General features: G+C 34.5%; 1 protein-coding gene across 2 annotated transcripts in view; it reads left to right on the forward strand.

Annotated features, from left to right (window-relative positions):
• LOC105165477 (alpha,alpha-trehalose-phosphate synthase [UDP-forming] 1) overlaps window positions 3,765–16,709 on the forward strand; it is a 19,858-nt gene continuing 6,913 nt past the window's right edge. Inside the window, exons 1-11 of one of the 2 annotated variants that reach the window (XM_011084502.2) lie at window positions 3,765–4,119; window positions 10,456–10,880; window positions 11,023–11,120; window positions 11,275–11,663; window positions 12,495–12,609; window positions 12,757–12,858; window positions 13,081–13,231; window positions 13,384–13,472; window positions 14,065–14,113; window positions 14,677–14,777; window positions 15,197–15,384. In XM_011084502.2, the coding sequence (XP_011082804.1) occupies window positions 10,526–10,880; window positions 11,023–11,120; window positions 11,275–11,663; window positions 12,495–12,609; window positions 12,757–12,858; window positions 13,081–13,231; window positions 13,384–13,472; window positions 14,065–14,113; window positions 14,677–14,777; window positions 15,197–15,384 (1,637 nt within the window). In that variant the 5' untranslated portion in view covers window positions 3,765–4,119; window positions 10,456–10,525. Of the gene's footprint in view, window positions 4,120–9,456; window positions 9,676–10,455; window positions 10,881–11,022; window positions 11,121–11,274; window positions 11,664–12,494; window positions 12,610–12,756; window positions 12,859–13,080; window positions 13,232–13,383; window positions 13,473–14,064; window positions 14,114–14,676; window positions 14,778–15,196; window positions 15,385–16,709 lie in introns of those variants that run through there. The other variant, XM_011084501.2, reaches the window with a different exon arrangement.

Raw genomic sequence — 16,709 nt, forward strand, 5'->3', positions numbered from 1 at the left:
AATCTTTAGTCAAAATTTATAAAATATTCATTTCATAAGTTGTTAGTCTACTTAATGATGAGGAGCATCACAACCAATTCTCCTTAAGAATGCGACGCAGTGGTCGCAATTGACGTGCCAGAGACATCAGAAAATTGAAGAAAAGAATCAAAACAGCTCAAAAGCATTACAAGTGAACAAAAAAGATATTGGCGGGCATAATCAAGTGGAATATTCATCCATTTATAGGGATGCTAATGAATTTGAATTAGATACCAATTTTTTTTTTTTTTTGGTAGATTTTGAATTCATAATTAAGTTTTAGAACGAGTTTATATTTTAGATCTTGGCCCGACTTGACGTGATCTCAAACCTTTTAATTTTGTTTAGATATATTTTATATATATAAATTAATTATGTATATATATATGAAATTTTATGTATACTTCATTTCTATTTATTTTTAAAAACATAAAAACTAATATTTTTATAAATTAAAATAATGATATAAAATTACGAATTTTAATTTGGATAGAACCAAATTGGTGCTCCCAAATTTTTATTTTTTCTTTTTTGTGATAGATACATTGAAATTACATAACTAAAATTGCATTTTCCATCCTACCATGTTTTTGTAATCTAAATAAGCTAGTCAACGGAGTGACGTGGTCTGTGCACGAGCGTCAAGGTGCAACACTAACGGCCATGTCCCATACGTGTTCGAGAGGTCACAATCATAGACATTACAAGAAATTAATTAAAGATTAGAACGTCATTAATTAATAATCAAAATGGCATTATCAGTTAAGGTATATGTATTAATTACTACGTCTGACAAGCATAGGAGGGTTGTAAAATAGAGGAATAAATCTTCACAAGTTGGTATAGCCAAAAGCGAAAAGGAAAATGCTTTTGCCAAAGGCATAGATCCACCTTTTCAATTCTTTCTTTTAAAAAAAAAATTAAAATAGATAAAGAGCATATAGACAGGCATCCATCCAGCAATTTAAAATGGTATCTCACGTGGGATATTACTTTAATTTAATTTAGGACAAGATGTTGTAAATGATATCTTAATTAGTTTGTATTTCAAATTAGTTTAGTTAATCATCTTTATTTTCTAATTTTATTACTTATAAAGTTGGTATTTTATTTCATTTCAATTCACGATCATTTTTTCGATAAAAACAAGCCACTTAAATCCGATAGTGTGACTTGCACATGTTCTATTTAGCATTGACTTCCACTCATGTTTATTACTTTTTGTAATTTTTTTATCATATATTTTCGTTTTAAAATCAATTTTATGTAAATTTAACAGTATGCATGAGAGTGCGTGTAAGTATCGCGTGTCAAGATTACTGATTTTAAATATATATATATATATATATATATATGCACAGTAATAACATATTTACCCTTGAAATATAGCATATTTTAGGTCACATGATAAGATTTCTCAGGGATACTTTTGTCGAAAATTGATGATGAATTAAAATAAAATAAAATATAAATTTTAGAGATGTAAAGGATACAATAATTTTAAATACAAATTTAAAGAACCATTTATAATATATTAATCCATTATTTGAAAATGACAGGCATATATAGATCCGGAGGCAATAGAAAAAGAGGTGAGTAGAGTAAAATCATACTTTCTGTCAGACAGCAGAAAAGAAAAGAAGATCTCAGAGAAGCTTTTGGTTGTTGACTCATTTGTGGCCATTCATGTTGTCTCCTACAAAAGCATGTACGTATTTACTAAACAATGCCTTCAGAGGTCAGAGATAGTTGTGTATTATATTCATCAATTGACAAGTGTGTTGATTAAGAGTTAATGATTGATGGAATCATGTGCGCGCTTTTTGTCTGTGTGGTTTATGTCCTAATTAATTCTTTATTTGTTTTAATTGTTGATTTAGTTCGGATGTCAAGTTGTCCATTGAATGTTTGTGTTCGAAATAATAATTGGGATACGTTTTGAAAAATTAGAAATAAAGGAATTAAATAATTATATGAAACCAGTTCGCAAACAAACAACGTTGGAACACAAATTACAAATATATTGTTTATATAAAGCGAAAATAGAAACTTATTTGGATGGGAGTTGTATTGTAACAGTTTTGATTCTAATACTAACTGAATCACATAAATAACTTATGTCGCCTAACGTCCCCTATGAATTGTGCGCGGGGTACTACGCCACCTTTCAGAATCAAACGATATCAGAGTGTCATTTTTGCAATACTGGATCTCACTTCGAAGAGTACTCAGACGTCGGAAAACCTAAGCAAATCCGAAAACTAGGAGAGAAAAGAATAATTGTGTTCTTGTGCTATGCCATTCTGACGTGTATAAAATGTGTATGAGTATGCTTGGGATTTTCCCTGTATATAATGCTCCCATCTATTAAAGCAGTCATTAACATTGATCGGTAACTACCCATTAACCCCCAGGACGTCTCAGGTAGCCATTACAGTGGCTATAACATCTGAAATAGTTGAGAAGGAAAGAAATTATTAGACTTATTAGATAATTACTAACAAAGACCCATCTAATACTTAGATTGGAAAGAAAATTTATAAGAGTGTGAAGGTAATAAATGGCATATTGCAACCTAAAATAATTATTGGATATTTGTAGAGTCAAATATTCGTACAAATATGAATCCACGTGGTGTAATATCGAACTTTGAAATATAGAGTGATCCACGATCTTGCTTCAAGTTTTTAGGTCGGGTGAAACGGAGTGGAATATGTATTGGGTCAAAACATAGGAATCGTAATCCTATTTAGATAGTCTTTATGAGGGAAATATTTTGATCCTTTTATAGGATTGACTAATAAATTCCTATCATGAATAATTAAAAGTATTTATGTGTTCATATTCGAACTTAAATATTATTGAAATGGAAAAACATGTCCAACTTTGATTATTTAGACTTAACAATTGAAGATCAAAGCAACTTCTGTTTTTTTTGTTGAGTTTTTTTTATTATTTAATTTTATAAATGTACGCTACCAAATAATATTTCGAAATCATGTTTGTCTTTGTAATGCTACATAAAATAACTATTCAAATATCAATTTTTATTGTATCATTTAATTCATCGTCTCAATTAAATTCGATTATATATGTTGTAAAGACAAAAAAATTCAGATTTATGGTGCTATATACGATATTATGTCTCATACAACATATAAGAAAGATGAAATAAGTCAAATTTACGTAACAAATTTGTCATATCGAATTTCGAATACCAAAATTTATCATTTAATTCATTTATTCTCTTTAAGAAAAAATGTTAGAATACTAATGTTAATGCTTTTCAATAGCTTCATAGTGAACTTTTTTTTCTCTCAACCCAATACTTCACGTTTCGTTCTCATCTTACTCTTTTATATTTTTTTTTCACAAACTTTTATATTTTTAATAAAACTACAATTATAATTTATTCTGCCGTTCTCGTTTTACTCCATGTTTTTTTCTCTTCCATTCCCTCACACACAAGATTGTGTCTTCTTATAAATTTCTTTGTTCTCTATTTTACACCACAATTCTTTTTTATATTCGTGAAGATTGCATGTAGAGATGATTAGTAAAATAAAAAGAAATAATTCATTAATTTGAAATAAAGAGGAGAAACAAATTCCCTCCAATTGATTGGGCAGCACAGTACAACTGGCTCCCTCCATCCTCCATAACCGCTCCAACCAACCCCTCCCCCTCCCCCCCTAGCTACTGCATTTAGCCACATCATATATAAGTAAAGGCGAAAATCTAATTTCCTCACACCGTCTGCCAAAGCTTTCACTGTAACGGATTCTCTCTCTCAGTCTCTCACTACCTGTAGATACACACACACACCCCTTTCTTTATAGCGAAGACACGCATATTGATACGCATAACGGAATAGAACCGCACCAACGCCATAGTCTATACCATCACACTCACAAAAGCTCTGCCGATACAGATATCCATAATAAAGCTAACCTACTACTTTTTGTTCCATCTTTTTCACTTTCTTCTCGAGGACTCATTCGTCTATGCCCTATCACGAAAAGGCACTGCAACCGAACGAGAGCATTCCTTTCCTGCTGCTATCGTGGAGCCTGACGTCAACACTCCTCCAATTTCCAGGTTGGTTTCGTTTTCTTTTATCCGATTGTGTTATAGAGATTTACGTACGTGCGTGCGTCTCTGCTTGATATCTATGTGAATGAAATTACTTCGGTTTGTGATTTGATGTGATATGCTTACTGTGCTGTAATGTTGAAATGTTTTAGTTAGATATGCTTGTGATCTCCTGCCTAAAAGTATGCTGTTAACATTGTGCGGGAGTTAGTTACCTGATGTTGTTACTGAAATAGCGCCGCCGCCAATGATTATTACTTTGAATGAATATGTCGTACAGGAAGTTCCAGTTTAGATATTTCTATGTGCCAGGACTACCTTGTAATTGACAAACGATGTTAAAAGTAATGGTGAGAAACAAAATACGTAGAGATGATAATGCAAATACGCTAATTGGCTAATTAGTTTAATCAGAGTTTTTTCTTTTGGTTTTGATCTAGATCACGTTAAGCATTTCAAGCCTCCTTGTATTGAGGTGGCATATTCAATAGTTCATGGCATCCTATAGTAGATGAATTGCTTTTGAAAATCAGCGCAATTTAGAGTACTTACGGCACGTGGCATGAACCGATGTTGAGTTGTTGGGATGTGAAGATTTGAATGCTGTACCAAGTGCAGTACTGAACTTAAACAACAGCTCAGTCACTGCTGCAAGCATAAATTATAGCATGTTCATCTTAGGAGGACAAGAAATAACCAAAAGATTACCATGCCTATCTGAAATTATTACGTTAAATAACTTGTTGATTAGTTGAGGATCAAGCACTGGGTGCATATAATATTCTATTCTCAATGATTCTGATGGCTTGGAAGCAAATGTTGATCATAGATGGGAGAAATTAAGAATGAGTATACCAAAAGGCCAACCAACACAAACCTGAAAAAATTGTTTTTCTAGGTCTTGATATGGTGAATACATAATGTTGATGCTAATTAGGTTGTGAAAGCAGGGCTATATTAGTTTTGATAACAGCACTACATTGACAGAGACACATGAGTTTATTGTCAATTGTGATTATGAGAAGCTTTGAGGAGAGGTGGTTTTGATGTGAGTTTGTATCTCATGATGTGAGTATGAAGATTGGATGTCGTCTCACAAAGTCTGTTGGTGTAGAATGCTTTACATGGTATCCTTTCCGTGCAATTCTGAGAAGGCAGATGGTGCCAACAATGTGAATTTTATATCTGGATTTATGATATGTTTGGGTATAGAAACCTTTAGCCAAACCTTTATGAGGGATAAAGGTATAGTAATGTAATTACAGTGTGTACTCGGTACAGAATAGCAAAAGTATTTATCCATGGTAGTTCTTCGTCTCATATGGATTAGGATGTAGTTTTGTAGTCTTTTTGGTGAAAGTAGTGCAGTTGGAGGTGTAGAGGGAATTACTAGTTGTAATTTTGTGAATTAATGGTGGTTCCCATAAGAAACGTATGGAGATCAAGCTCCTTCCCCTGGTACTGCTATTTTTATCGGCCTTCGATGCTTTCAGTAACCATTTTAGGTTTATCTACCAGGAGAACTGATAATGCAATGTAGGATTACACTTTGTGGCAATTGCCCTGTTATATATGCTTCTTTATGTCACAATAATCAAAGAGTTATGTATAATTATCTGAATAAGATGACCGTGGTGATAAGCTGTATATGATTCACCATAGTATCCCAGTCTTACAAGTATATTGTATAATGCCATATCTCGTGGAGATCAATTCTTCCATGTTAATTTTCAAAAGTTCTTTTATCTCCAATTTTTCATAGAAAGAAAGCATCTCTATCAAACATACCCCTGAAGCCTGATATTTTTCACCTCGGAGACTAAGGTCTTAAGTGTGAAGTGACAATCTTTCTCGACATTCGACCCTGGACCCAAACTGGCACCTAGCTTTGTTGCAATCATAATCCAAGATTCTCTGTAAAAATGGACATTCTACCTTCTCTCTTTTACTTAGTTTCAATATCCATGATGCTTGAATGGAGTCTTCATGGACTTTCGTGCTTGTTGCAATGAAGCCATACGTTTCTCCACTTGCCTTTGTTTGACAGAGGAAAGAACAAAGGTACACGCGTGTCTTTTCTGTTCCCTGTAACTTTCCCACTGGCCTTGTTGCCCGTCCTTCTGGTTACCTTTGATGAGATCTTTTGGCCCGTTTCCCCGTAATTCTTGTTAAGCATCATAGAGCAGATATAGGTAGGATATGTAGAATTATTTTCCTGAAGAGACCTGAGAACCATAAATATTTAGTTGACATTATTACATTTATAAGGTCAAATCTCTCATTTTCCACTTCCCGTCACACTTTAATCCCTAATATTTGGAATGCATCGTATTAGTCCTGGTGATTAAATTTTAATAAAAATCTAATTAAAGTGCTTAAAATAGTTCACCAATGACAGGTAAAATTAAAAAAATTCATGTACTTTAATAATGTGTCAATAATTAAAAAATGTACTTTAATGACATTTTTTATAACTTATTAAAAAAATATTGATAAAACAACTACTATTCATCTAAAAAGAGTGTAATAAATATATTTTTACGTATAGGCACTAATTAAAACTAAAAAATACATCAAAAGATTTTTCACAATTCTCAATCAAAATATTTCGTCTTTATCTTTTAGCCAGTTTATTTTTCTTTTCATATTAATTATCAAACTTGATTACCATATTTTTACACTTTTCTTTTGGTAGTTTCTAGCTACCATCTTTATTTCTCAACATTTATGAGAATGCATTGTTTTAGTAACTTAAATTAAAAGCCCAAAATGCATAGCAAAATTCAAAGAATATGTTTGACTTGCATTTATTATCATTTTTGAATAATAAATAGTCATTTTATTAACATATCTATTTTTGTTTAGTTATAAAAACAGTACATGATGCTTTTAATTATTGATAAATTATTAAAATATATGAGTTTTTCCAAATTCACCTCTCGTAGTGGAATATATCAACCAGTTTAATTAGATTTCATTAAAATTTAACGGTGAGGACTATATCGAGTTCTGTTTAAAAAATGAGAAATATTACTGGACATTTGAAAGATGAACTAAAATGGGCCAAAAAATATAGATAGTGACTAGTGAAAAGATTTGACCCATTTATAATTATCACATCATGTATCTAAGTCAATAAACTGTTAAGTGTCTCTACCATTTACTTACCACAAGAAAATATGAGTTCTTTCATTTAATGATCATAAACTGCACAATTAAGGTGCTTTCGGACAACTAAATTCGTGTAAAAAGAAAAACTCAAATACGTAGTTCAACTTTGTTATGCGTGGCACCGGAGCACCCGTTGAACTCCAACTCCATTGCCAGGCATGGAAAAGATTGCAAGCCTGCAAGTTACTCCATTATCATCATCCATTCATTAAACTCCGTAGATCTATGACGATTGCCTCTGCATTTCAAAACCCTTTAGTAACCTGGACTGATAGATGCAGACTTCTTCACGTGTTACATTCACTTGGGACCACACGGACTGGTGTGTATGCATCGGGGATGCAATTTATAGAAACTTACCAAAAATTGGCTAAGATTTTCGGACAATGTTCAAATATTAGGAAATCATAGTGGGATACACATGATTGGGGTAAAAGCATAAAACGTGGGTCCGGAACAAAGGAAAACTAAAAGAAAGTCGTATGTTTAATAACAAAATGAATGTCTCTATAAATTGTCTCCAATTTTCGGATTTGAACTATGAGGATTTAAATCATAGAAGTTTAAGTTTTTTGAAATAGGCTCTAGATTAAAATTTTAGTGTAGAATGTTAATCTACTTACATGATTATTTCTATGAGTATTTCATGTCTTAATATTATTCAATATGTGATTATTTGTCTTCAACGATTTTGACATGTGACTGTAATGAATAATTATATATGTTAATTTGATCGTTAGCAAATATATAATACGCATTTATGTAATAGCAAAGGTTTTGGAAATCACAAATCCCACTCCAACTCTCTACTTCGCCTCTTTCACTGTCTTACATACATTCAGAAAAAAAGGAGCCTCTTACGTGTACTAAATGCAGTCAGATTTCTTCGTAAAATTTCTGGAAAACTAAAATGATTTTTGCTATTCTTTAAGGGGAAAAAAAATGTTTTTAGAAAAGAATGTGAAACATTTTTTTGCACTTTTCTGTGTCAATTTCCCATTTGGTCGTTTATTCAAGCTTTTCACGAAATAGGAAAGCGCATGTTTCAAATATTACAGAAATTTGGGGCAGTTTGTTTGATGAAAAAAAAAAATAGAACTTGATTTAATGATAGATCTGAATCTTCTGTTTATTAATTGATTATAATTTGAGAGCTTTGACAAGCATCACGATCTGCTTTCCCTTGTTTTTGCTATAAAACTACTGTATCGAGTATTCGAATTGAGTGAATATTTACATATGTTTCTCTTTTTGTTTTCCCCTCATTTTTTAACAAAACAAAGAGGCAAACTGTTCTATATATCACCATACTTTTCGTGTGTGGAACTTTCATGCAGCCTTAATTTAATAAACAGAAACAGACATATAAAGCACATCAAATCTAGTATACCTAATTAACAGTATGAACACAAAGCATATCAGATCTATTAGATTTATTTTACTAGCATAAGAATTTCCTATTTTGGATATCTGGGATGGTGCTTTATAAGCAGCGTACCACTAGAACAGAAGAGAAAAGAAAGACCCAGAAAGCATCATATGGTGTGGAGCTTTATCTTTTCACTATCCACGTGAATCCCATGAGTATTTATGACTAAAACTTCGAAATTTGGCGTAATTTACATTTCTCTTGTTATTAAGTTCCTGTAATTGCTATGACTCAGATAATTTACTTTGTATCCATTGATTTCAGGAAGCAACGATAATGCAAATTAATGGCATTTAAAGTTTTCCGGGTCAATGATTACACATAAGTATACATTAAATTAGGTTCAATACCCTCTTTTCTTGAATGAACACTAAAAACAGCTGCCATTAATTTCTCCAGAGAACCCGGATATTAGAATCTAGTATCCGCACCCACCTACCTAAGGAACACTCCCCGACAAAGAGAACCATTGGTATACTTTAACAAAACTAGTCTCACGCGCGCCCATCATTATCAAACTTAGACTATGCAAACCTAAATCCTGCTAATTCATGGAGGATCTAGGATACTGATATTGATGTGTAAATTATCAAAAACACGCACACGAATACATTTGTATGTTATTCTCATTCCCTGGCGTAAGCAGTAGCCCATCCATATGTTGAGCTTTTTAAGTAGCAAGAAAGTTCTATTACGTTATTTGTATTTCCGGTAGGTGAGTTCTTTGGTTTCATCTGCATGGCTGTGAGGCTCTACATACCTTGTAAAGCTTACACGAGGAATCGTCTCCGCTTATTCTTTGTCTCTGGCTATGCTATTTCTTTGCCACCCGGAGAATCTTTCAACCACCACCCCTTCACTATTTTATCTCTTTACTTAATCTTGGTTTTCACTCCACACTTCTTCTGAGAGCTTGTTATATGGGTCTGGAGCTTTCTTGAGAGGTTTCTCGGATCGAATCAGTAAGGCCCATTGGATAAATATGTTTTGCACCGAACTGCATTGTGTTGTTTTTCGAATTATTGGTGATTTCTTGAGCAGTCATCTGATATGGGAGTTCTGTTACGATGTTGTGTCACTCTGCTGATCTGCAAGTGTTTGAAGTTGATGTTACTTGTTAGAACTGTGAATGTTTGCTCTATCTCTTATTATGCTTACTTCATTCTCACTTGAATTTCCTGCATTCAGTGTGTTTGAGTTTTAATCAATTGAATAACTTCAATAAAGGGACTAGAGTTTTTCTTCTTTCTCTTTGCTATTTAAATGTATATGCATGTTTGCATCCCTGCATGCACGGGATGATATACCCTCATATAGCACTCTTATTTGTTTATCCACAAAAAAGAATAAAAAAAATATCAGAGTTGTTTTCTTCTTGTTGTTTTAGTGTGAACTTAGCATATTTAATCGATTTGTAAACGTGGGTTTTATAATCTCGGGTATTCATGTTGGGGGCTTGACAGTAGACCCTTTTCACCCCCCAATACAATTCTGTGGATCCCATTTGTTTGTTATCTCTTTCTTTGTGCCCGTATGTACTTCTCAAGTTTTGACCTATGTTGGGTAAATCGTAAAATGCACTTCAACATCAACTTTCATCCGACAAATGCAAAACCTATACTAATAGAAATTCGCACATTTACCATCTCTGCAAAACAATTATGCTGTTACTTATCTGCAGTGTCATGTTTGCGAGAAATTCTGGCGTGATTAGTTCTCAATTTGTGCTAATCACAATGCAGGGCAATTTCTTTGCGCCGTACTTGAGCTGTATTAAAGCCCATTTTGGAGGTCTTATTCCGAACTGCCTATATGCCTGGGAACAAGTATAACGACAATTCACAAGTTCCCAGTGATAGAGTGGGGAGGCTCTTGAGAGAAAGAGGGCTAAGAAGAAGCGGCAGAATCCCTTTTCTGGCTGACGATGGTGATGGCAACAGAGAGCTTGAGATCTCTGAGCATGATTTCTCAGGGTCTTCCTATGTAGAACAGAACTTGGAAGGAGCTGCACTAGCACTTAGTGAAGGGAGCGAAAGCCCTGAGGAAAGGCCTATTAGCCAAAGATTGTTAGTAGTTGCTAATAGGCTTCCTGTATCTGCAGTGAGGAGAGGTGAAGATTCCTGGTCGCTTGAGATAAGTGCAGGGGGTCTAGTAAGCGCTCTTCTGGGTGAGCATTTACTTCACTTGTTTCTGCTGCTTGGTCGTTGCTATTCGGTCAATGACTTTAACTATGATGTTATAGTATGTACATCTGTTCATTTCATTTCTGCATTCATTTGGTCTAATGCTTGTAAGTGCACTTGCTGTAGGTGTAAAGGAATTTGAGGCACGATGGATTGGTTGGGCAGGCGTAAACGTGCCGGACGAGGTTGGGCGAAAGGCACTTACAGAAGCTCTAGCTGAGAAGGTTAAGCCGCCCTGTGATTTTTTGGTCCATTGGCCATAATTTTTCGAAGTGCACATTCCAAACTTTTCTGATTCTGGGTGTATATCTTCTATTTTTCCGAGGAGTGTGTCAACAGGACATTGCTCTGTTAATGTTCTCTTTTGACCCACTGCAGAGGTGCATTCCCGTTTTCCTGGATGAAGAGACTGTTCATCAATATTACAATGGCTATTGCAACAACATCTTATGGCCTCTCTTCCACTATCTTGGACTTCCACAAGAAGACCGCCTTGCCACTACCAGGAGTTTTCAGTCTCAGTTTGCAGCGTACAAGAAGGCAAATCAAATGTTTGCTGATGTCGTTCTCGAACACTATGAAGAGGGTGATGTTGTTTGGTGTCACGACTACCATCTCATGTTTCTACCAAAATGTCTAAAGGAATATAACAGTGAGATGAAAGTTGGGTGGTTTCTACATACCCCCTTCCCATCTTCTGAAATCCACCGGACTCTGCCATCTCGATCAGAACTGCTACGTGCTGTTCTAGCTGCTGATTTGGTTGGGTAATATGCTTGTCGCTCCAATAATTAATCACAGTATCTAGAATTTGGCATTGTTTATGATTATTGAAATTTGACAATTACTAATTAAATTCTAATCTGTCAAGAGAACGTGTCATCTTATAATTTTTCATTACTTGCATCGGTTTTTCTGGTTATATCATTTGGAAAGTTAATAATTTAAACCAAAAGCACTCAACTCATATCAATTAGTGTTGCCTGTTAAGCAGGCAATACTTGTGCTACCCATCAGCCAAGCAGGTGACTTTTATTATTATTTTTTTATCTGTACTAGCTATCATCAATTTGATATATTCTTGTATATTAGAAAATACGCATAAAAATTCTCAAAACTATGATTTACTAAATAATTTATTAGTTTGATGTTTCATTCCATCAATAATAGTTTAAATTTTTAATGTGCACATGATTTTTATTTTAACTTTGGGTTTATGTGCTTGCATGTGGATATGTAGATAAATAAACTCCAAATTGGTCCATTAGGAAAAAATCATCATAGCTGAATCATGTCTTTTACTTACCTTGGTTCTTGGGTATCCTCTTCTACATTTACCTAAATTTGTTATCGTAGCAGTCTTCTGAATATACATATCTAGATATCTCTTTTCATGCGTCCTTTGTCCAACTTTCTTAGGTACACTATCAAAATACGAGTAGTCTATCGTATTTGATGAAAGAAGCTTCCAATTCTTATACCATAATACTGCATTCTTGCAATGTGCTTTATCTTTTGATAAAGTCCTAGTTGGGCTCTTTATTTTCTTAACCTTATCTAGAACTTATTAACTCATGATTAGCTGCATTTATTTTCAGTTTCCACACCTATGATTATGCAAGACACTTTGTCAGTGCTTGTACTCGTATTCTCGGACTTGAAGGTACTCCTGAAGGAGTCGAGGATCAAGGGAGACTAACTCGTGTGGCTGCGGTATCTTCTGTGAATTTATTTGGAATTGGCACTGTTATTGATAAACTTGCTCTTCCTAAGCACGCTGCACATCAACATTCTAGAAAGTGGCTCAAAATGTACACAGATTTTGGTGTAACATTTTTCTTCTGTTGCTATTCAATGCAGTTCCCAATTGGAATTGATTCAGGAAGGTTCATCCGTGCTCTTGCGATTCCTGAAGTCCAGGAAAACATTAAAGAACTAAAAGCACGATTTGCTGGAAGAAAGGTTTCTTCACTTATCTCCCTCTCTTGATTTGTGTGCAATGTGTCCAGGAGTTTTTCTCTTTACTAGATGACTTATAGTCTGATTAGATGTCTCCTTTCACTTGCTATATCAATGATTTAAGGATAAGACTAAAGGATCCATCTCCACGTCGTAATTTATTTGGCCTTTCTCACAAGTTTAACTTTGATCTGTTCATTGCATTTGAACTTAAATTTCTTACAGGTAATGCTTGGTGTGGATCGCCTTGATATGATCAAAGGAATCCCTCAGAAGATACTGGCATTTGAAAAGTTTCTCGAGGAAAACCCGGACTGGCGTGATAAGGTGGTTTTGCTGCAAATTGCAGTGCCAACAAGAACAGACGTTCCTGAATGTATGGTCTTATGGTCGCTTAAAAATAAGAAAAATCAACACACACACATATATGTATATATGGATTTACGTTCTACCATATGCTGATCTTTATGTGCTTTTCACCTTTCCATGATGACATTTGATTTTAGTTTCTCTTTGTTGATCTCGTAGATCAAAAACTCACAAGCCAGGTTCATGAAATTGTTGGGCGGATCAATGGCAGATTTGGAACTTTGACTGCTGTTCCAATTCATCATCTGGTTAGAAAACTTTACTTACCAGACGTCAGTTATATTGTTTATGCTGCTCAAGTATGCCCATATACACAGAGTCATTTAACTCTTATATTTTCCTTTCAGCCGAAAAAACAAAACCAACAAACTTGTGCTCGAGATCTCTGTATTTACTCATTATATGGAGACTTTAGTGATGAATTATTTCAGTACTAGTCACTTTATCTTGTGATTATTATCGTAGCTTTTGCATTTAAATATGGACTCAGAATTCGTCTTCTAGATTTTAGCCTTCTTTTGGCCGTAAATTTTGCAGATTGTCCTGTTTAAGGTAACTCTATTCTTGACCAATTCAGAATCATTGCTTTTAAATTTGAGCAAGTGACTTTCTGAACTGAAATACCCCAGAAGTCAGAACTCTCCGAAATCATCACATACAGGATGGATATTTTAGGTGCACAAAAATGATTAGCATTTCCAGGGTCTCTCTGATTTTGCCTTGGTAGTCAATTAACCTATTCATTCCTGATGTTTGCTTGATGCTGTAAATGTATTCTGAATACTTAAGTTTGCGTGCATATCTTTAAGATAGTAAATTAAATTATTAATTTTTCTGCAGGATCGTTCTCTGGACTTCCATGGCTTGTGTGCATTGTATGCTATCACTGGTAATAATATATATTGCTCAAGTCTAAATTTCTGGTTTGCTTTTTATCCTTAGATAATTTCTAGTTTCTGTATTTAATTGTGACCACAAATGCCAACATTATACAAGTAGATTTAAAATTAACTGGAACAGCCACCTCGTTGTGCTTATTTCATTGCTATTGATGCATTTGAGTTTCTGCTTTCTGCCAGCATCTCAAGTTATGTAGTTTTTGGATTTTAGTTTCAAGAACATGATAAAATACGTGCGAGATACTTTTTTGCCATTTTGAAAGGCAGAAAACTTGCGAAATGAAAATTTCACAACTTTATTAAATCTTAAATGTTGGTTCTTAAACTGAACTTGAAGCTGTTAGAAATAGACTATGTTCTTGAATACTCTACGTGTTTGGTAGCATGGTACTATCCAAGTTTTATCTGTAAGTAGAAAGCTCTAAACTGATTTTTAACTTTATGTTCCGAATTTTTGCAATCTCATATTCCATACACCAATTACATGATATATTTGTTTATGGATCAGTAAAAGCAATCTGGTGACCCTTTTGCTGCTTGACTTGATTCATAGATGTAGCACTTGTCACTTCCCTGCGGGATGGAATGAATCTAGTCAGCTACGAATACGTGGCATGTCAAGATTCCAAAAAAGGGGTTCTCATCCTCAGTGAAGTAATTATCTAAACCCTGCAATTTTATTTGACTCAGTCCACCATTGCATAATGACCTGTAGTCACTTTTAATCTTGGCAGTGGATAGATATATATTATGTTTTAGCGTTAGAAAAGGTTTTGGTTGTTTGAAGAAGGAAATAAATTTTCAGAAGTGTTCTAATATGATGAAGCTAATAGATCATCAAATTTATCTCAACCTCGTGGCTGGGAAATTATTTGTTAATCAGTGAACTTATGGTTTTAGTTTGTCCAAAGTTTCTAGGTTTTTCTGGTTAGACTACCCATTTATCCATCGATTATCAGAAGCTGGTGACCTGTCGAACTAACGTCTATCAGTTTTCAATTTACTGTTCCACTTTTTATTGTCTTATTATGCTTTGTTTCCCCACTCTAATGAATACCTTTGTATTCCTATAGTTTGCTGGAGCCGCACAGTCTCTTGGTGCTGGAGCAATTCTTGTAAATCCTTGGAACATCACAGAAGTTGCTGCCGCAATAGGCCAAGCTTTGAAAATGCCTCCCGAAGAAAGAGAAAAACGCCACCTGCATAACTTTCAGCATGTGACAACTCATACTGCTCAACAGTGGGCTGAATTCTTCGTAAGGTGTGTAAATAATGAGGTGGTTTTGAATATGCCTGATAAATGGTGGGAATGACGTAGATAAAAGTAACTCAAGGAGTTGTACAGAGTCCTGGAAGTTTCATCCAGGTCCTCTGCATGAAATACAAAATTATATAAATCTGAATTTACCTACTTATGATTAGTTAATATCATAGAGCAGAATTCTTTCTTCTTTGAAAAAAATAACGAATTTTCAAAATATTTCTCTACTAGAGAATAGATGCATTGCATTTTATCCAAACTGTCACATTATATGCAACTTATATGACACTGTTTGCATCATAACCCCCGTGGATTGTTGAACCATTTTGAACTGGGAAGAACTTCTTAAGAACGAGAGAAAGAGGGTGAGTTATTCTTTGCTTTGAGTTGGGCTGAGGTAGTGAAATTAAGGAGTTTGAATTAGGTTAGTGGATTCTAGGTTTCATGATAGATACGTCACTGTTGGGTTCTTAATTCTTTGTCCCTGGATTTTGGAGGTTGCTACCTTGGCTTCAGTTTCCATATATCTCATAGTGTTTGAGTAGGATATAGTTTATGTTGCAGATTGATTTTTGAGAAAGATGCATCCTTACAAGAGTGGTTTCATGGCATTTTCGGTTTTCTTATGGAAAGATCCCCTGACATGTGACACAAACCACTAATGGAGAAGTAATGATGTCTTGTCCGTTTTAAACAAAAGTACGGTAGGCATGCCATAGTCAAAGCAGACTTATGGATCTTATGCACTACCATTAGAGTTGAAAGATGACCTTATGGTTATTCTTGCTGTCATTACCCTTGACCTAGCAAACTTCACATTCAGCCCAATTCTGACTTATTTTCCTGAGGATTATTGTCCTTCTCTGTTTTGTATGTATCAACATTGATAATCCTTTTTCCATGTCATCCATTGGATTGAAACAAAGAAGTAATGGACACTGTTCTCAGAAATTTACACCGAGATGAAGAAAATTGGGTTAAAATGTAATGTACATGCTTGAAACCACCAATTTTTTACCTGCATAAGAGTGCACTGGCTAGACCAGTATAAATAGCCGCTCTTTTATATGCATACCAAATTGAGAGCGGCCCAGTTGCTTTCCTGCCCAGAACTTAAAAATGATGTGTCTTATGTTATAGTAATGACCTTCCCCTTCCCCGTTAGGTGGAAACCACCCACTGTGGAAATGCCTTGGCTATCTGTAGTTAAGGTTAAGTTTAAATATATTGACATTTGCTACCCTGTTCCATAGGTTTTTTTGGCAGATTAAGGGAATATCTCTATGCAGGAGCAGCTAGTCATCTTGATACCTTACCTTTAGGAA

Source organism: Sesamum indicum, linkage group LG6, assembly GCF_000512975.1.
Source record: "Sesamum indicum cultivar Zhongzhi No. 13 linkage group LG6, S_indicum_v1.0, whole genome shotgun sequence".
NCBI lineage: Eukaryota > Viridiplantae > Streptophyta > Magnoliopsida > Lamiales > Pedaliaceae > Sesamum > Sesamum indicum.